Source organism: Melospiza melodia, chromosome 9 (assembly GCF_035770615.1).
Source record: "Melospiza melodia melodia isolate bMelMel2 chromosome 9, bMelMel2.pri, whole genome shotgun sequence".
NCBI lineage: Eukaryota > Metazoa > Chordata > Aves > Passeriformes > Passerellidae > Melospiza > Melospiza melodia.
The window spans coordinates 13,589,734-13,610,569 of NC_086202.1; the positions used below are offsets into that span (position 1 = coordinate 13,589,734).

At 59.6% G+C, this 20,836-nt stretch overlaps 1 protein-coding gene across 2 annotated transcripts in view; it reads right to left on the reverse strand.

Moving 5' to 3' along the window:
* Positions 1-20,132, reverse strand: part of KCNIP2 (potassium voltage-gated channel interacting protein 2) — a 42,319-nt gene extending 22,187 nt beyond the window's left edge. The window contains exon 1 of one of the 2 annotated variants that reach the window (XM_063163350.1): positions 19,992-20,132. In XM_063163350.1, the coding sequence (XP_063019420.1) occupies positions 19,992-20,064 (73 nt within the window). In that variant the 5' untranslated portion in view covers positions 20,065-20,132. The remainder of the gene's footprint in view (positions 1-19,991) is intronic. The other variant, XM_063163348.1, reaches the window with a different exon arrangement.
* Positions 20,133-20,836: the final 704 nt, after the last annotated feature.

The following is a 20,836-nucleotide window of genomic DNA, read 5'->3' on the forward strand; positions in this document are numbered from 1 at the left end:
GGCCCCTCCCGGGGCTGCAGCTCACGAAACCGGCCGCCGAGAGGGAGCGGGATGTCCCGGTTCGCCCCCCGGGCCGTGCCCTCCCTTCGGCCGCAAAGTTGCGGAGAGCGGCGGGAGCAGCGTCGGGGCGATGCGGGGAGCCGGGGAGCCCGGCGGTGCCAGCCAGCCCTCCGGCAGAGGCCGATGGACGCCTCCCCGGCCGGCAGAGCCTCGGGTTGCCCCCGGCTCCTGATCCGCCCCTTGGCACCGGCTCGACCCGGCACTTCACGCCCCGGCTGGCCGGGAACCAGAGGCAGGTTGGTATGGCAACCCGCAGACTCCACAGGTCCCGCTGACCAATGAGGCACCGCTGCATCCCAGGGCCGCCTCTCTCCAAGAGCAGGCGAGGATGCTCCTTCCGGAGCGAAGCCGGCACCGAGAGCATCCTGCATCCTCGAGCAGGAGCCACCCACTCCCACAATCAAGTGTTGTGAGCATCCTGCATCCCTGGGCATCCGTCCTTCATCACTGCAAGTGTCCTGCAGTCCTGCATCTCCAAGCATCCACTCCTGCTGGCTCCACACGGGAGGAGACAAGGATGGATGCAAGGGTAGGAGGAAGAGGAGTCAGACTCTGAGACCACCCGGGCTACAAGCTGCTCACTCCAAAGCTCAGCTGGCAGCAAGTTGCTGATTTGCACAGTATGTCAGAGCCAGCAGACAGACTGGAGTGTGGTGGCAGTGGGATTTCCCTGCTCCCAGAGCCAGCCTGAGACGGTCTGTGCAGCCTCAAGACAACATCCCTTCCCCTAGACCATTTTCCCAGCTGTATTCCATCTCTACAGTGCATTCACACCCCACAGCAGCAGGATTCTATCAGTTCTGAATCCATCCAGACTCTATAATCTCATAAATTTCATCTCTTATTAATAGGGAAGGAAGTGAACAAAAAGGGACCTGATGGAAATTACAGCTTCTGTTCCCTCAGGGATGGAAAAGAGGGTGGAGCCATGATACAGCCAGGAACAGCCAGACTGTCCAGTCCCCACCAATACCTCAAGAAGGAGTCCAGAGGGAAGGGGAAAGAGCACCACCACTTCCCACCAACCCTGTACTGGGGTTGGCAAAGGGGAGCCTCACCTCCTGCTCCCCAAAAGAATGGCCATCCCCTCCAAACCAAGCCCCCTCTGTCGGCCTCCCTCTCTTACACAGGCTGTGGCCCTGCCAAAGGGGCCAGCAATGTCCCCACACCACAGCATGACAGTGTCCCAGGGGAGGGGACCTGCAGCAGGGGATGCTGCACTGGCCACTGCACAGCTGAGCCAGGTTTGGAGAGATCCTAAACAAGGCAGAACACACAGCACAGCAGGGACATGCAACCCTTTAATAATACACCCACAAAGCCCAGGCCAGGGAAGGGCTGCTAGGGACACCAACCTCACAAGAGGAAGGGGCCAGCCCAGGCCAGCTGAGGCAGATTGGGCAGCTCAGCACACAGAGACAGAGATGTAGAGACAATCTGTGAGTGCAACAACACCTTGACTGAATCTGTCCCTGTGAACCTCTTGCCCCCAGCTGAAAGTTAGAGACTGGGGAGCCAGCAGTGCCCAACCCACTCCTGACACCTTCCAGGAACAGGTGTGGGGTTTAGGAAATTCATCCATGTCTACAGTACCCAGGAGCTCTGCTCCTGGCTCAGCCCCACAACACAAACACATTGGGACAGTTTCTTGCAGTGATCAGGTCCCATGAGCTGTGTGATACAAGGCCAGATCCTGTAAAGGCACGGTGTCCCCAGTGCTACGGGGACCAGCCAGCACAAACACCAGACCAGGGCAGCTGCAGCATCCCAAAGGCCCGCGGGACACAGGACAGGCGACACAACAGCCACAGGAGGGTGCCAGAGCCCACAGTACGTGGCAGCACACAAAGTTTGCAGATCCATCCCAAGCCCCACCATCCAGCTCCGTGACAGCCAGCTCCCATCTGCCAGGGAAAGTTACTCCATCCCAGTTTGTCCCGGGTGGGTGAGACATTCAAGTCCTAACCCTAACCCTGTTCCCCCTGGCCGTGATGGTCATGCAGGACAGGGGACCTCCAGTCCCTTCCAGATCAGCAGATGTTGGCCACCCTGGCCACTGATCCTGTTCCTCCCTGGAAAGCTGAGTAGGAATTCAGCACAAATCAAAAGCAAGCCAGAAGTCAGGGCTATTGAGCGCACCCTTACACAACTTTTCTTGCTAAAGACCCTACCTGGGTCACATCCACCCACGGGTGCACTGCAGGGTACATCCTGCCAGCCTCCTGCCCCACAGCCCAGCCTGCGGTTCTCTCAGACCTGGTCCCTGATTAAGAAGGGCAGTGGTTGCTCCGCCCTGCCCAAGCTGCAGCCCCAGGTGAGCTCCATTCCCCACAGTGCCTCACTGTGGGCAAAGCAAATTATCTCCCAAAAAGGTACTTAGAGTCAGCCTGTGTCCCCAGAGCATCTGCTGGGCCCCCAGAGGGGACACACCGCTGCTGGAGCTGCAGCGATGGGAAGGAGGAAGGCTGTGGCTCCGGGCTCTGCCTCCAGCTCCTGCACGTGGTCCCGCCATGTGCTTCGACCCTGGCAAAGAGAGACACTGCCCGCACCTCCTAATGCCGAGCCTGCACCGGGGCCAGCCTGGCTTAGGGGATAAAGGGCAAATTCAGAGACACTGAAGAACAACAGTCCCGCACTTCCCTGCCCCAGTCCCATGGCGGCCTGCTGGCTGTGCTGGGACACCCCGGCTTGGAAGCACGGGAGCCGGGACGGGCAGCACAGGCCATGAGACACTCCCTGTCATGGGTGGGGACACGGACTGCCCTCGCTCCCTGCCCCTCGCTCCCTGTCCCTCGCTCCCTGCCCCACACTCCCCGTCCCTCGCTCCGTGTGGCCGCGGTGCCGCCGCCCGACGCTGAGAGGAGCCCCGGCACAGCGCAGCGGAGCGGCGGGAGGTGAGCCGGGGACACGGCTCGCTCAGACGGCGGTGGCAGCCGATGGCACACGGGGGACAGCAGAGGACACGTGTTGTTGTGTCGGAGCGTGGCCCTGCACGCGTGTGAGAGGACGCACGGGAACCGTAAAGGCCATGCGGCCACCACGGACGTGCGGCCACCGCGGTCCCCTGGCAGTCCCTCGGAGGCTGAAGGGACAATGACAACACCGCCGAGGAGGGGGACACGGCACATCTGCCCGCACCAGAGCCACCGCTTCCTTCCCTAGCCGGGCCCACTCCTGCCGAGATGCTTCCTGGCAGATCCATCCTTCCTCAGCCACCGACTCCCGGGCTGTACCTGGCGAGGGAGCGCAGGGAGCTGCCGGGGGAATTCACGCTGGTTCCCGGCCATGAAATATTCATTAGCACAGCCGCCAAGAGAAGGGAGGAAATAAAAGATAAACAGAAGGGGATGGGGGAGAAGACATAATGCTTGCAGGCAGCTCAGCATGGCACTGACAAGCCCATGGAGTGGCTGAATCAAGGTCTTTATACCAGTCATCACAACGGTATGTGGGTCCCCTGGTGTCCATGCAAAGCCTGATTCACTGTAATGGATGTCGTGGGCACATAAACACCCTTAGAAAATGCAGCCAGGAAAGAGCAGAGCTTGCAGGCACACTCAGCATGGGTAGGGATGTGCCGACCATCCAGCATGTCACAGGGATGTGACAGGCACACCACCAAGGGGCACCATGCTGGGCTGGTGGTCAGAGACTGTCTGTGCCTGTGCCAGCCCTGGATGGTGCCTGGGCTTCAAAGTATTTCAACTTGGGCTACAGCCCTCAGGGACAACAGCAGAGAAGGGCCCCAGCCCAGGGCCAACTTGGCCAGGGCATCTGTGAGCTCTCTGGAGTCATCCTGTGGCTGGCAGAAAGCAGATGCCAACATTTCTCTCAGCGAGGAAGGGCTGTCAGGATGGAAGGCACATTTCCAGTAATGAGGAAGGGCAATCAGGGCGGGAAGGAGGAAAATTTCCATTACCAAGGAAGGATAATCAGAGTTGGAAGGATGCAGGACATCCTGCGACCCTGTGCCAAGCCTCAGCCCACCACTGAGGTCCAGAGCAGCTGAGCAAATGCTCTGTTCTCTCTCTAAATAATTCAAACTCACTTTTTTTTTTCGGATGGAGGGCATACACATCCCAGCCATGCCAGACCCACAGTTGCTTGGCAGGGGCAGAGCAGGTCCTGGCTGGAGGGAGAGCTTAGCAGGACTCACCCCAGAGCCAGGACATGATGAGGGAGAAGGAGGTGGGCATCCCATCAGCAGGGATCACTTCAGGAGCCATGAGTTGCTGTTCCAGATACACCACCTCGGGGTGGGTGGCTCGGTGGGATCCCAGCACCGCAGCCACCAGCAGAGGAAGGCTCGGCCCAGCCAGCCCTGCGTGCTGCTGCTCTGCTCCTGCCTCCTCCCAGCCCGGGGAAACCGCAGCCTCCAGGCCTGGGGGAAGTGCTGAAAACGTGATGCCAGAGAAAATAAATAAAGCAGCTAATGAGGTAATTTGCATAGCTATTAGCAGTCAGGATTTGCAGCGGGTCTGACATGGGATGTGCTGTCACAGCGAAGCGCAGCCCGAGGGCTCTGCTGCGCTTGCAGAGGGAAACACACAACACAGCCGTGCTGCAGGGGCACACCGCAGGCACCCACCGCAGCACCGGGGCGGCCGGGGGGCAGCAGCAGATGCAGCGAGGAGGCGGAGGAAGGCTCGGAGCAGGGCACACGGCCTGGGAGGAGCTGCGTGCTCTGACCGTGAGCCCCTCCTGCCTTTGGCCACGCAGCTTGGCCCTGGGATGCACAGATCCTGGGCCAGCACTCAGCTCCTACCTTGCCAAGGATCTGAGAGCATCCATGAAAGGATGAGCTTGCAAAGGCCAAGGAAAAGCTGCCAGCAGCCCAGGCTTCATCGCAGGGCAGCCCCACATTGTCACAGCCAGCTGGCTCCATGTGCTTTTCCATCCAGAGCTGGCCACAGCTCCCTGCACCCCTTACATCTGCTTGCTTACTTGTAAGCCTGGCCTAAAACACATCCCAAGACAAGCACAAACCCTTTTGTATCCCAATCTTTGCTGCCAGCAAACCCACCTCATTCTGACTGCCAGCAGAAGGTGCAATTTTTGGGATGTAGGACTGTGCATGAAGCACAACTCCATCAACAGCTCTGCACCATAACTGCACCCACCCTTGGCTGTTCGGGTCAGGAGTCATTGAACCTCAGCAGGCAGGAGGGCACTGGCCATCCTGGCACATACCTGCAACCTGTGACACGGCTGGATCCCCAACCTGCTGTGCCCAGTAAACTGTGACAGAGAGGAATGGCATGCAGGGCCACTCTCCCCTGGCTGCCAGGGTACGTCTGGCTTTGATCACAAACGTGCAGTGACAGCTCAGCTCGTTCTCAGCCGGTGGATCTTGCTAAAAAATGCATGTGACGTGATCTGTCTGCCAGGGAAGGAGCCCAGCCCAGCGCTGTGCCGGGCTGGTTCCTGGCCCTGCAGCGCCCACCTGGCAGCAGGTGAGGGGCAGCAGCCTGGCTCTGTGGCACCAGCTAGGGATGGCACATGCCAAAGCATCCCTGCAATGCAGGGAAGGGATGGGGCACCCCCTCTCTGATGGCAGAGACAAAATGAAAGACCCAACAGATGGGTGGCTGGACAGACAAACAGACACAAACTCCACCACCAACTTGGGTGGTGTGCGTCAGACCAAGATGAAAGTCAGAGCCCCACGGGGTCCACCCTGGCGTGTCCATCAGCCCCAGAACCCTCGTGGTGGCCCTCAGACATCCAGATTACACTGAGACACTGAATGCTGCCAAGCCGAATCTTTTTGCATCAGTTCTGCTAAATATTTTAGGTATTTACACAGAAAAGCTCTCTGTGCTCGGCGGCATGTCGGCCCCCTTGGCATCACACAGGCGGCCACAGACACGCCCCGCCTGCCAGGGAATGAATAATTCATTGACCCCATGAACAGGAGGGGGAACGGCTCCATCAACCCCGGCCCGGCTCCTGGGGTGCACCCCGAGCATCTCCATGTCCTGCAACAGCAGGGCAGAGAACTGCACCAGAGCTGCAGGGAAACAGAAGCACAGGGAAGGGAGCAGAGCCAGAAGCTGAACCCAGCCCTGGTTATAGGGCTGACACATCGAGACAGCAGCTGTGAGCAAGTGGAACCATAACCCGCCTGGACCATCGGGGGGCATCTCAGAGCTTTTTGTGTCTGAAAAGCACAGCAGTGTTGGGGGCACCCAGGGTGTATCAGGCAGTGAGGCAGCACAGCACACAGGGGCTCCAAAGAGCGTGGCCCTCACAAGCGTGCACTTTGCTGTACAGGGGTGCACAGCTCACAGTGGGGCACAGCACAGACACAGCACCTCCTTATCCCAAAGCAGCATCTCTTTGCCCCTCAGATGCCCACCTTACTCCATGCCCATGGCACCCCATGAAAATCAGCAGGGATTTCTAGCTCCAGTCCCTTTCCAGCAGCCATTCCAATCATCACCAGGGTCTCCTGAATTGAGAAGCTGAGAAAAATCTCATCCTGGTCAGAGGTGATGCCAGCCCTGCTCCCAAGCCTGCTCCAGAGAGGACATGGCCCTCAGCATCTCTGCAGCCTTGCCACCCTCACCGCCCCACACCAAGCCACAGTGATGGTGGCAGATTAATGAGCTCTGTGCAATCACACAGAGGTTGGGCTCCAGCAAACTGGAGGTGGCACCCGGCTCATTTCCTCGCAATCAGCGCTCTCTTGGCCACCGACAGATCTGTCTCGGCAGGGTGACAGGAGGAAGCACAGTGGGAACAGGCTGGGACACGACCTCGGCTCCCACGTGCTCAGGCAGCTCAGGCTGCCTTGGGCCGGGAGTGGGAGCCCCTGTGCCACCCAGGCGGGCGCTGTCACACTGAGTGACACGGGCTGTTAGCGCCACCGCTCAGCCAGGGGCTCCGCACACGCAGCCTGCACAGCTGGGATGGGGAGATAAGGCGCCCCGAGGGGAAAGATGCTTCACATGGCAGGAATCTCCCCCAGAATGGACGTGGCTTGAAGGCACCGGGAGTGTTTGCTGCTATTAATAACTGCAGAGCTGTAAAGAGGAGTGTGCCCTCGGCTCAGGGAGACACAGCAACGAGGCAGGGTGGGAGGGCAAAGTGGTGTGGAGATGGGGCTGAGGTCCTGACCCAGGGTTCCTCACCAAGCCCATGGAGTCCCCATGCCAACAACACCCCAGCACTGCCCTGAGGCCCCTGGAGAGGTGGCTGGGTGGACCTGGGGGGCTCAGGGCAGGGCAGACACACGAGGTCAGTGCTGCCCTTCCAACAGCCCACAGCCCACCTGTGCCCTTCTGCAGCCCAAGCCAAGGCACAGCACATCCCCATGGCTGGGCTAATGGCCCCGCATGCCAGCACTGACCCTCTCCCCACCTGCACCCTGAGGGATGGCTCAGCCTTCCACCCTGCTGCTCTCTGCCCCACGGGGCAGCAGGGCTGCCCACTCAGCATCTCCAGGGCACCCGCTCAGGTGACTGCCAACCCGGGGGGGGGCAAATACTGCCTTTTTAAACTGACATTTTGGGGACAGGAAAGCTATTTTCAGTTGTTTCAGAGATAGTGTTTCCATTGCAGCTTATCTGCCTCCACTGGAGGGAGGGATGCTCTCCCTGGAGGTGCCATGGCCACAGCTCTGTGTTGGGCTGTGATGCCCAGCACCAGCTCTGCACCACTGGGCCATCCTCATCCCTCCTCTGCCTGCCCACTGTGCTTGGGAGCACATGTGAAGATATCCCTGGGTTCCCAGCTGGGCAGGAGGGCCAGGAGCATCCCAGCTGGGAGGCATGGGGCAGAGCCTGGGGGCCTTGCTCCTGCCTAAGACCTTCTCAGCATCAGCAGCTTTTCTTCTACACACCTTAATGAGACAATCCCAAAAATGAGCACACAGACCTGAGCAGCACCCCCTCCCTGGAGCCCCCAGGCACTCTTGATAGGAATAAATGTGCCTGGCAATTATGGAGGGGGAGTACAAGCTTCCAGTGCAAGACCTGCTGAGAGATTCAGAAATAAATATGTTAATAATCAAATATCCATCCTGTGTCTGAGCTCACGGGAGGACTTTCAAGTCTAATTAGTGGAAGATTTGTACCATTGCTGCCAGGGCTCGAGGGACAATTTGCCGTGGTTCCCAGGAAGTGAGAGGTTCTCTGTAATTAGCCAGTCTGCAGGGATTACCTCCAAACCTCCCCCGCAGGAACTCCGGGCTGGGGCAGGCGGGACCGGGTAAGCCAAGATGAGAGATGGCCCCGGGCTTTGATCTGTGCACATCGAGCCTGGAGCTGCAAATCCCGGGCAGGCAGGGGGACAGGCTGTGAGCATGGGCAGCACACCAGGAGGAGAGCTACCCTGAGCCTGCAGGTCATCCCACGCGTCCACATCTGCACACAACCCCTACATCAGCACGGAACGCAGCTCCCCACAACATCCTGCCACAAAGACCAGGAGTGCCCCTAAACCTGCTCCAGCTCCAGACTGATGGTTTCCCAGCCAGGAGCCCAAGAGCCAGGGCTGTTCAAGTGGGAGCATTTCCCAGTCAGACATGGTGTACATCTGCCCCCTGATCCATCACAGCAGCATGAGCAGTGCCCAGGGGAACACTCCTACCACCCCAGCCCATGTGGTTTTAAACAGGGCCACATCCTGCTCCTGAGGATGTGATAACAGACCCATCTCCACTGCTGCAACTGCTTGTGGGGTGGCTGTGATGGGGAGAAAGGAGCACCCAGAGCAGAAAGACACAGGGGCAGTACCTGGAGGTGCACCAGTGACAGTGCCCAAACTGGGACCAGCCTCAGGGGAAGGTGCAAAGGCAGAGAGCTCAGGGATGAGGAAGGGATGGAGACTGAGCAGAGGGAGCCACGTCTGCACTGAGGACCAACAGCACAACCGAGGATGCTCTGCTGAGCAGGGCCCATGTGTCTGCTCTCATGGGGATAGCCTGGCAGATCCTCTGCCAGAGACCACTGACCTGGCAGCAGCTGCCGGGGACCCTCATTAGCACCAGCTCATTGCAGGCAGAGGTGGCTGGCCTGGCAGCAGGCACCTGACCACACACTCTTCCCAGCCTGGTAATGGGCAAGGCTCCAAACTGAGGGGAGAATTACAGACAGGTGTCAGTGGTCACACCCAGGGCACTTCCTCAGGGCTGGCCTGGAAACATCTGTGCCAGAGATCCTGTGCCATGAACAACAAAGCCAGCACCTCATCCCTCCCAAGGGCATGCAGGTACCCCATGTTCAGCTCTGTTGCCCAAGCCAGGGCACAGCCATCCCCACCCAGCTCCTCTGCCAGCCCCAGGAGGCCTCCTCAGTGCCACTGGGCTGTTCATCCCAGCAAACAAGGGGTCACCAGCCCCTCACTTCCCCAGTATTTAATTAAGCAATGATGAAAGAGAAGTTGTATTACCCAGAGAGTGACGGCAGGTTGCAATTACAGCAGGGCAGGCTGAGGAAACAAACAGTGCTGAGGGAGGCACAGGATGGTGTGGGGCTGGGGGGACACCACAATCCCTTGGGACCCACATCCCTGTGCTGGCACTGTGGTCCAGGGCAGAGGTGGGACTCTGGAGTCTGTGAGGGATGGAGGAGGAGAAAAGGCTCCTTTGCCTCCATGGATGTGGTCCCAAAAAGAGCCTTTCTCTCCAGCTTACTCTGCAGTGGGATGACCCTGATCCCAGCCCTTCCTGGGGGATGCTGGGGGATGACCAGTCCCAAGGAACAGCAGGTTTTCAGTGAGTAACTTGGAAATATTAAACACCATCTCCTTCTTCCCCTTTCTGCTTCAGGGCAGCCCCTGCACTGAGGGGCTGGCTGCCCAGCTGAGCCAAGGGCACTAAGATAAAGCACCCAAAGGGGCTCTGCCTGCTCCTTCCCCCCAGTCCCCCCATCCAGTCATGATGCTCTCCTGCTGGGTCACTCCAGGCTGGGGATTGAACCTTGCCTGGTGTCTCACACAAAGCACAGACAGTGGAACAGGAGGCACGGCCACAGTGCACACAAGCAGCTCACAGCCCTGTCCCTCCCCAGCCACCAGCAGCTCTCCCTGAGGAGGGGAAAAGCTTCACTCCATGTTCCCTGTTGGAGGGTACCATGGGTGCCATCACAGTGGCAGCTGGGACACATCAGGGTGGCTCAGTCCTAAGGAGAGCACAGCATTCCCTGCCCATCCCAGGCCTGAGGAGAGCACAGCATTCCCTGCCCATCCCAGTCCTGAGGAGAGCACAGCATTCCCTGCCCATCCCAGGCCTGAGGAGAGCACAGCATTCCCTGCCCATCCCAGTCCTGAGGAGAGCACAGCATTCCCTGCCCATCCTGCCCCATCAGAGCCTGTGCAGCCCCCAGCCCCAGCCACATCCCTTTCCTTTGTTAAATCCTCCTGCCCTCAGCCCAATCCTCTTACGCTCTCCCTCTCCCATCACAGCATCCTTAAATTAATGCCTGGCCAAGCATGGGATAGAAGGAAATTAACCCTGGGGAGGAGGAGCAGTCTCTACAATGCCTCTTATCACCTAAAGCACTGTTCCTTCTCTTCTCCCTCTCAGTATGCAGGGGGAACACCAGATCTACCACAATCACAGCGAGCATCCCTCGAGCACAGGCTCTCAGCCCCCACACCCTTGGCTGGTGGGTGCCAAGAGTCTGCTCTGGGCAGCCCTCTGCCTGGGAGGCTGCAAGGTCTGCCAGCTGTGCTTGGGTTTACACCAAAAACAGCCAGCTGGGAACTCACTGGGAGCAGTTCCAGAGCTGCCTGCACCCTTGCTGGGACACTTGGGGGTCCCAGGTCTGGAGCAAGAAGTCAGGAGAGATTTGGATGCTGTGGGAAGCACTTGTGACACCCACAGTGTGGGGAGCTCAGAGGAGCTGCAGTGGGTAGCAGGCAGGGATGTGGCCAGAACCAAGAGTGCCACAATACACACCCTGAGCAATGCAGGGGACACTTCTTGCCTGTGCCACTGTGGGGGAGCTGGAACACGTCCCTTTCAGAGGATCTGTGTGAGGCTGAGCAGACACCAAGGCCGTGACAAACAGGTCCATCCCCCTGGCTGGGATTCAGGCAAGACTCGATGGCTTTTGGAAAAGTGCCTCAGGGATGCGACCCCACTGCTGCCAGCCTGGTGCAGCTGTGGGAGCAGCAGGATCCCTCCCATGGAGCTGCCCTCTCCCAGGGCAGGGGTGGCCAAGGCCAGGAGCTCCTTGCCACAGCAGCGCTCCCGCTGATCCTCTCCGTTATGCAACAAATTATTCCACTCGCATTAATGACTTTGCGGCAAAGGGGGAAATGACATGAATGATTCCTGGTGCCGGGAGTGACTCACTTTGCACGATGGAGGGGAAGCAAACGGGGAGGGCGGGCTCAGGGGAAATTTGTTTGGGTCAGCATGATCAGCAGAGGGCTGGGGATGGGCTCAGAAGATCAACTGCTAGAAGCAGAGTGAAGGGGAAAGAAAGAGGCACTTAGGGGCAGATCCCACCGCTCAGGAGAGGGCTGAGATGCCTCCAAGAGATGCTGGGATCAGTCGTAACCACAGCATATTGTAACATCTGTTACTGTGCTGCCCAAGCCCCTTTTCTCACACCCCTTTTCCACCTGTGCTGCGACCCCAGAACCTGGCACCAGCAGCATCCCTCCCTGCTCCAGGGTCAGACAAGACCTCAACCAAGTGCAACCAGGGCTGGGGGTGCTGTATCACATCACTGAGCCACCCCAATCCAGCATGCCCCCCGGAGTCTAGCAGGATGGGCAGATGGCCCTTGAGGCAGCAGGAGGTGGAGGCAAAGGGACCTGCCACATGGGCTGCAGTACAGAGCCTGGCATCTGACCCAGTCCCTTCTCCCTCACCTCTGGAGACTTCAATAAATCACACCATTAAAAATTAATGCATATTCCCTCCTGGAATAAATCAGAAGCTGTCAAGGGCCAGTGTTGCCAGCCACCTCCTGGGGACACCAGAGACCTGTGGAGACACACTGGGGACTCCAACAACCCACGGCCCAGCAGCCCCAGGGGGGCCCTGCAGGGACAGAGGGCTGGATGGATTATTGCCTTTAAACCCATTCAGGGGCTTTCTGTAAGCAATGCAATTTTAAAAAATTCAATCTCGGAAGAAGCGATTAACCAAAGGCCAGAGCAATGGCTCGCCTGTCTAATCTCGTTAGCGAGCAGGCCGGTTCCCACCCCACCCCACCACTGCATGGGCTGCAGGAACTGGTGAAAGCTCACAGATGGCTCTTCCCTGGCTCCTGACCAGGCTCCTGATGGGTGTGAGAGTTTTCTGGTACCTCTCTGCATCCCACAGGGCTACAGCTTCCCCATGTGGGTGAAGGAAACCCCTCTTCCCCATGACTCTCATCCTGGCCAGACCATCACCAATGATACTCTATCCCTAAAAAGCACTTTTTGGTGTCCAGTTGCGTAGTTGGTAACAGGAAGAGGACAGGTAAGGGATTTGGTGCATCTCTGCTCTGCTGCTGGGGTCAGTGCCTCCTGAAGCCAGGAGCAGGGTCCCACTTTCTGCCCCACAGGCTCAGTGACAGGCCATGCCAGTCTCTCATGGTAGCATCTTGCCAAGGAGCCTGTCTCTGCTTCAGACTGTAGAGCCCCTTCCCAGCAGGACTGTCACAGCCATGGCATGTATCTCATGGGGACAACAGGACAGACCAGGGTGTCCAATCCATCCAGCTCTCAGCAGGGCAGAGCTAAGGCAGCAGATTTATGCCACCACCCCACCTCTGAGTTAGTAACTGCATTATTGTCCCTGACCTGCTTCCTAGAGAGGGACCACAGGTGAAGCTGTCCATCTCCACTGCCAGCCCCTGGGGCTCTGAGTGTTCCCTGCCTTCCTACAGGCACTGCTGCTGCTGCAGCATGGTCCCTGACAGACTCTGTGAGCAGCCAGACCCCACACCTCCCTCCCATCAGGACAAAGCCATCTGCCCGTTCCAGGTCCAGCCCAGGGCTCTCTAAGCAGAGCAGGTTTGCCTGCAGGCAGGGTGTGCAGTGCCCCCGCTGGCACAGGGCACAACCCCTAAAACACTCACTGTGCATGAAGCTGGAGCAGGAATTGGGTGATCACACATGCTCAGAGTGGGGCTCCTGCTTGCATGTCCTGCAGACCTCTCAAGGCCCTCCATGTCCCCAGGTGGAGCGAGCAGGAGCAGCAGGGATGGGACATTGACCTTCTTGCCCAGAGTCCCCAGCATCAATGACAACACCAACCTGGGGTTGGGAGATGTGCCAGCTCCCTAAACAGAAGGGATCTCCAACCCAACAGGTTCAAAAGCGGAGTGCTTCCTGCCAAAATGGGTCTGGAGTAATCTGGAACCTGATGGAGCTGAGCCTTAGGGGCTGGAGAGGCACACAAGGCACAGACACAGAAGTGCACGTCAATGGCAGCGAGTGCCTTCCCTGCCCAGCTGGGTCCATAGGTGACAAGCCCTGTCTGGACCACAGGGGAAACATTCAAGGCAGCCCAGGTTCAGAGGCAGTGAAGGCGGCAGCCCTCCACATCCCCATCTCTGCCAACTCCTGTTGAAGGCAGCAGCATCCTGCCCCAGCTCCCTCCTGCAGGGCTCTGTCTCCAAACAAGCTAATTACTCTCACCGCTCCCCAGGGGCTGCGCCACCCCTTCGCATTTGAAGAGGAGGACAAGTTAACTTAAAAGCCTGAAGCAGCCAGAGCAACAGCAGCTCGGGGACAGGAGGACCCCAGTAAGAGCCTCCCGCCCAGCAGAGCCCGGCTGCCACAGAACATTTGCCAAGCCCTCAAGGGGAATATCGCTGGGAGCACTCATGCTCCATATGCTGCCACTCACCCCCATGGCACGGTCTGCACCCAGCCCCAGCTGCCAGCAGAGCACTCCGGCATGGACAGTGGGCTGAACATGACCCCTGCACCCATCCACAGACCCTGCCCCACGGAAAGGGGCTCCTCTGCCCCTTTGCTCCCACAGAAGCCGCTCGCAACAACCCCAGCAGCTCACTTGCTCAGCAATAACCACCCTCAGCGTTCTGCCGTGTTAGTGAAGGGCTGTGATTCCCCAGCTCAAGGCAGAGCCCTCACCATGGCATCAGACCACCCAGCTCAGCCCCCCGGCGAGGCACGACAGGAGATTGGTTTCACTGAGGGCTCATTTATCTGCGGCGTGATTAGAGAGCAGGGCTGGGATCCGGCGGCAGGAGAGCGATTTGCAGCAGATGGATTTATCATCTCCCAAGCACAGCAATTTGGCTTAAACAAAACCAAACCACTTCCCCTAATGAAAACATCACTAATGAGGAGTGAGGCAGAGGCAGCTCCATGAATGGGGTCTCTCCTGTCCTTCAGGGCTGGGGTGACCCACTGACGTCCGGGCTGTTAATGCAGGAAGCTCAGGTCCAGCTGGGACATAGGGACCCAGAACAGCTGGGAGAAACCAGAGTCTGCTCCAGGGACCAAACCTCCTCGTGTACTGGCTCCCAAAGCTCTGAGGGCAACTGGTTCCAGCACAACACACAGTATGAGAACAGCACCACCAAGTCGAGACATTTTCCAGTTGTGACATGGCCAACGGTGAGGAAAAACTCTCTGCCCAGACACAGACCTGGTGAAAGAGGCTGTGCATGGCCAGCCCTGTGCAGCAGGAGCTGTATCCCTTGGCCAAAGTTGCAACAATCCATGAATTATGCATCAGCATCTGTAGAAATCAGCTGTTTAACCAGCCCAACCAAATCCAGCAACCTCCTGTCAATTAATCCTGTGCCACCAATTCCCCATGGACTCCAACCTGCCTTTGCTTGCAGGGATGCAGCAGCGGCTGCCAAAACCTCAGCTCCAGCCCTTCCACCTGCGAAATCCAACTTGCCTGTGAGCAGTGGCACCCAGCAGCACCACTCACATGCTCCTTGCCCTGTGTGTGGCTGGGAGCAGCATCCCTTCCATCAGGGACCCTCAGGATCTCAGCAATGCCACAACACCCCATGAGAGAGAAGTCAGCAGCATCAGAGGGCTGCAGACAAGCCAGGACAGCAAAGAGGGAAGAGGAAGAGGGTACAGGTGCCAGAAGGAGGGAGACAGCAGACGGAGATGAGGCAGAGTCCGGCAGCAGTCCCATCGCCCCGGGAAGGTGCAGCAGCCACCGAGGGCAGGCGCTTTGGCACAGAGATGACCCACGGGAGCCCCTAACCTGGCACACAAGGGGAGACCCTGCCCTACAGCACCCCACCCTGACAGAGAACCTCTTGGGAGCTCGGGGACCTGAGGGTCAGTGTGGCTTCCAGCCCAGCCTCACTGCCAGGCTGCAGGAGCAGGAGTGGCAAGCAGAGGAGCTTGCATGGGGCAGCAGCAGGAGGGGAGGCAGGTTAGCAGGGGAGCAGGTGGATGGGCAACACATGGGTCAGTTCCCAGGGGAAGGACACTGGTGGCAGTCACCCCTCCTGAGGGCTGCTGTTAGAAGGAGGGGACAACCCATGCTTGACAGTGACCAGGGGGATGCAGGTAGCTGGCCCTGCCAGACCCATGAGGACAGAGCTGTGCAGGGCTGTGTGCAGGGCTGTTCTCAAGAAAGCAACTGGGCAAGAGAAGGGCCTTTATTCTGGACGTGGGTGAGCTGGTTTTGGGCACAGTTTCCACCCCTGTCCCCCTCCTTGGGATCCATCCAGCACACAGGCACAGCACACAACCTGCCATGCACACTTGCAGCTGAGCTCCTGGCCAGCCCCTGCCTACCACCCAATGATCCTGTCACTCTATCTTCCAGCTGCAGATCCCAGTGCTTCCCCCTACACACACTATTATTTGGGACAGGCTACCACTGACACCTCCTCCACACTCTGGGAAATAAATTATGCCCCATGCAGATGAAGTCCTACGCCATGGCAAGCTGGTGGACATGTTCCCCCAGCTGGCTGATCAGGGGCTGTGAGCAGACACGATGAGCTGCTGGGTTTGCCAGCAGCAGAACAAGCCCCGGGCACAGCCCTGGCTCTGCCCATCACCTGGGGCCCTCCTGCAGCACTGCCAGGACACAGCTCCTCAGCTTTATCCCATGGCAGGGACTGGAACCCTGCTCCCATTGTCCTCCCACCAATCTGGCGGCCTGTTCTCCCTCTGATGTGTCTGTGGGGGACAGCTTGGCCCCACCTCTCCTTTCTTACTGCCATGAGGAGAAATACCTCTGAAACACCCTCCCTCGAGGTGGGGAGGAGAGCTCAGGCAGATGCTGTGCTGCTGCTACGCTGCTGCCTAAGGCTTCCATCTCACAGGGTGGGCTGCTAGAAGTGCTAGGAGTTGGGGAGTCCCCATCCATCAGCTGTGCCTCTGGAGACAGGAGCATCCCAAAGCTCTGCAGATGATCTCTACAGCAATTGCTCAACCCTGCAAACACTGCGGCTGCCTTTGGGGTGGAGGAAAGCGGCTGCTCGAGTCCCCAGATCATGACAATTGGAGGAAAAAAGCAGGGGTGAAAAAACAAGGGTGAAAAGTGAGCCTCCTAACCCTTTTTCGGGGACCCAACAGCCCTGGAGATAAATCCCTCATTTTTCCAAAAGGCAAAGCCCCACCCCAGGCAGCCTGGATATGGACCCTGTGCTGGCACACATGCTGTCCCACTCATGGGATACAGCATGGCTGGGAGGGGTTTGTCCCATGGGGTAAGACAAGTTCCAGGCCACCCACCCTTGTTCCAGATCTGGAGCTGGGGCAGCTGTGACACCCACACATCCCTGTGTAGCATCAGGCGGGAGGGAAACCCTTCTCCAAGCTCACTCACCTCTCACACTGCCGGCATTCAGGGTCAGGGATGTGGCACCTGAATTTCTTGGGACAAAGTGGCTCTGGATTCCCATTTCTCCTGCATGGAGAGCCATGGCCACAGCAGTCCTGAGACACTGGCTCTGGGCGCTGCTTGCACTCTAATTGCTCATGCCATTAGAGGCAGGAGGACTAATGTAATTTATGGATGGCTTTTATTTCTCGCTAGCGTCATCTAAATATCCAGAAACGGACCAGTTTAATTTCCTGGTGTGTAACCTAAACATTTCCCTCCTCAGCACCAGGTGGGTGCCCAGCCTCAGGCTCAGCAGCCAGGCAGGCACTGCTGCTTCCTGCCCCACACAGGGTCAGCACAGGCAGGGTCCATCCTGGCTCACCCAGCGCAGCCCCCCTGTGTTCCCCTGCACAAGGAAACACACTGCTGCTCTCCCCACTGCTCACACACAGGCAGTCCTCATTCACTCGGGCCTCTCACACACACATCCACGTGCCCACACAGCCAGGGCAGCTGGGCATCTCTGGAGATGCTGCAGGGGGTGGGGACTGTCACTGCACCCTCATTCTCAACAGCTTTTTAAATTTAAAAATGAGTGGACATCATGGAGTGTGTCCACAATGGGGACACGGATGGGGGTCCTGCTTCCTGCTCAGCCCCTCTCCTTCTGGAAGTGGGTGGGGTGTGCTAACCCTTCTGTGGGCATGCATAGGTGGGAATCACATTGCTCTCACCCGTGATTTTGGGCAGTGCTGGGAGGCAGCAGGACTGACTGCTCTCCCTGTACACTCTGGAGCTGCTGTGGGGCTGTCCCTGAACACACTGGAGCTGCTGTGGGGCTGTCCCTGTACACTCTGGAGCTGCTGTGGGGCTGTCCCTGTACACTCTGGAGCTGCTGTGGGGCTGTCCCTGTACACTCTGGAGCTGCTGTGGGGCTGTCCCTGTACACTCTGGAGCTGCTGTGGGGCTGTCCCTGTACACACTGGAGCTGCTGTGGGGCTGTCCCTGTACACTCTGGAGCTGCTGTGGGGCTGCCGCCTCGCCTGACACCAAATCCTCTCTTGGTTAACAGCTCTTGCATGGCAGATTCCTCTAAACTCTGACACATCCTGGTGGATGGGGATCTCCAAAGCTGCAGGAACACCCCAAACTGCTCATGCTTGACCCCAAGCAGAGCTGAGCTGCCAAACAGCAGGTGCCAGCAGCAACCCTCCTGTCTGCAGACAGAGCCCACACAGGCACTGCCAGCCTCACCCCAGGGCGTTGCTACAGCCCTGGGGAGGTGCCAGCTCCTCACCACATCTCCAGGATATCAGGAGAGCCAAGACCAGGTTAGAAGGCACAGCGTCAAGCTAGTAAACCCTCCCTAGAGTGAAGGTTGCATCCCCTTCCTGCCTGCATCACTTCCACACTTTCTGGGAGAAAGACAGCCTTCTCTGCATAGGGGAGGTCAGCTTCAGTGCATTCAGCCAACTCAGGGGAAATCTGGGACTAGCTCCCTCACCTCCACAGTGCTACTGCAGGCTCTGCCCTGGCTTGACAGAGATGGGCCATGAGTGACATGCCCTACAGGGCCTGTTTCCCACTCTGGGAAATGGGGCAGATATTTCCACCCTTGTTCCCCAAAGCCCCATCCCTGTGGGCAGGGACTTGCCTGGTGGTACAGCTCCTCTCCATCCATGTTTGCTGCACAGCTGGCTCAGAGGAAAGCCCCAGCATAAAAGGTCTCAGTCTTGGAGAGACTGGAATTTATTTTTAACTTTGATTTGATTTAAATCCATATGGACATTTTAAAGTTACCGGAGAAACCAAAAGTTGTGTGTGGGTTCCAAGTTCCTACACAGCTCAAAAATATCTTCCCTGCAGCACGTTTGGGCAGACAGTAAGCAGCGTTTCCCATGTGTGGGGCTGTTCAGGAAAGCAGAGCAGAGGTCCTGCTCTGCTACCACCACCTATTTGAAATCCTAGAGCAAATCCTGAAATCCACCCCTTCCAGACTTCGGCAGGAAAAGCATCACCAGGAAGCTGCCCGTGCCCACACAACACTCCCTGCGGCAAGGACACTGAATCCCACTGGCCAAGGAAAGGTTCAGCTCCATTGGGGTCCCAGGAGGCAGCAGGGAACTGCTGCCCCATTTCACAGCTGCAACAGAGGCCCTGAAAGAGGACAGGATTTGGCCTGATCTGCGGAGAGCACGTGGGGAAGGAGGGGTGTTGTCAGCTCCAGCTCAGCTGCTTCCCTATCGGACAGTGGAAGATGAGGTGTGACAGACGGACAGATGCTGTGGGATGTGGGATGCTCGGCAATTCCCTCACCGGGCAGCGGGTGAAGGGGAATACAATAGGGTTACAAATGGGTTGTCTTAATCCTCTCAGTCCCACAGCTATCCCATCCAGGGGCAGGACATCTCAAGGTGTGCTCCAGGGGACACCGGGTGATGGTGAAGGCACCGTGGTGCTGCTGGGGTTTTCTGAGTGAAGTGAGCCTGTCCTCCCTGCTGCCGGGATGCTGCTGTGCCACCCCAGGGCGCAGAGAGAGCCCAGCGCCAGACCCTGGCGTCCCGACGGGCTTGGGCGTAACAGTGCGGGAGTGTGAACCTGGGGGCGGCCAAAAGCGGTCCAAGCATTCCACCTCCCGCCCGGGGCCTTTTCCTTGCCTCGGGACAGCCCCTGTAGGCTGGGACCAGCCCTATCGCCCTGGAGCACCCTCCCCCGGAGGTTGGGACTGATCCCCTGCTCCAGTGCCGGGGTCGCGGCCGTTCCTCCTCTCCCGAGCAAGGCGTGCGGCGAAGCGAAGCGGGCAGGGAGCGGGGCTGGAAGCGGGGCAGGGAGCGGGGCTGGAAGCGGGGCTGGGAGCGGGCAGGGAGCGGGGCTGGAAGCGGGGCAGGGAGCGGGGCTGGAAGCGGGCAGGGAGCGGGCAGGGAGCGGGCAGGGAGCGGGGCTGGAAGCGGGCAGGGAGCGGGGCAGGGAGCGGGCAGGGAGCGGGGCTGGGAGCGGGCAGGGAGCGGGGCTGGAAGCGGGGCAGGGAGCGGGGCAGGGAGCGGGGCAGGGAGCGGGCAGGGAGCGGGGCAGGGAGCGGGGCTGGAAGCGGGCAGGGAGCGGGGCAGGGAGCGGGCAGGGAGCGGGGCTGGAAGCGGCTGCCCGGGACCGCCCCGCGCCGTGTCCGAGTGGCTGCTGCACCTTCCCCGGCGGCGGCACTCACCCGTCAGCTGGTCGTAGGAGCCGTCCAGGTCGCGGGAGTCGGACAGGCTCTCCTTCCTGCCCTTGCTCCGCATCTTCCCGCCCCGCCGAGCGGCGGGGGGAACGGCGACGGGGCGCACGGGCTGCGCCGGCGGGCAGGGGCTGCCCGCGGCCGCCGCCTCCCCCCGCCCCGCCGCTCAGCGCCGCTCAGCGCGGCAGCGCCAAGGGGGGCCGGCGGTGCCCGGAGCTCGCCTCGGCTCGGCACGGCTCGGCTCGGCAGCAGGAGCGCGCAGCCGCCCCGGTCCCCGCCGCCGCCGCCGGGGCTGGGCACCGCCGTCCCCTCCCTCTCGTCCTTCCCCGCCTCTTCCCGGGAACCGCCAGCCCGGCCCCGACGCCGCGGGGAAACTGAGGCACGGGCGGGGGGCGGAGAGCGGGGGCGCTCCCGGGAAGAGGCAGGCAGGGAGGGAGCTGGTCCGCACCGCGCCGAGGTGCTGTGTCCGGCGGCTCGGGAGAGCTCGGGCATCAGGCACCGCGCAGGGACGGAGAAGGGGACAGAGATGGAGAAGGCGCGGGGCAGGAGGGGCGCAGACCCCCCCAGCCCCCTGCGGGCGGGCGATGGTGCCCCGAGCCCTGAGTGCCCATCCCGGGCTGCGCCGTGCGAGCCCCAGGAAGGGAAACCCCGGCCCTGGCCGGTCCCGCGGGGCTGCTGCACCTCCGCCCGGGGGGAGAGGCTGGATGGGGGGATGGGCAGGGTCAGGAGATGCAGGAGAGGGGTGGGGAGGGCGGCCAGGTCCCTCTGCCTGCAGCCAAGCACAGAAGTGGATCCCACTGCCGTCCCCATCCCGAGCATGGCTTTCCATGCAGGGC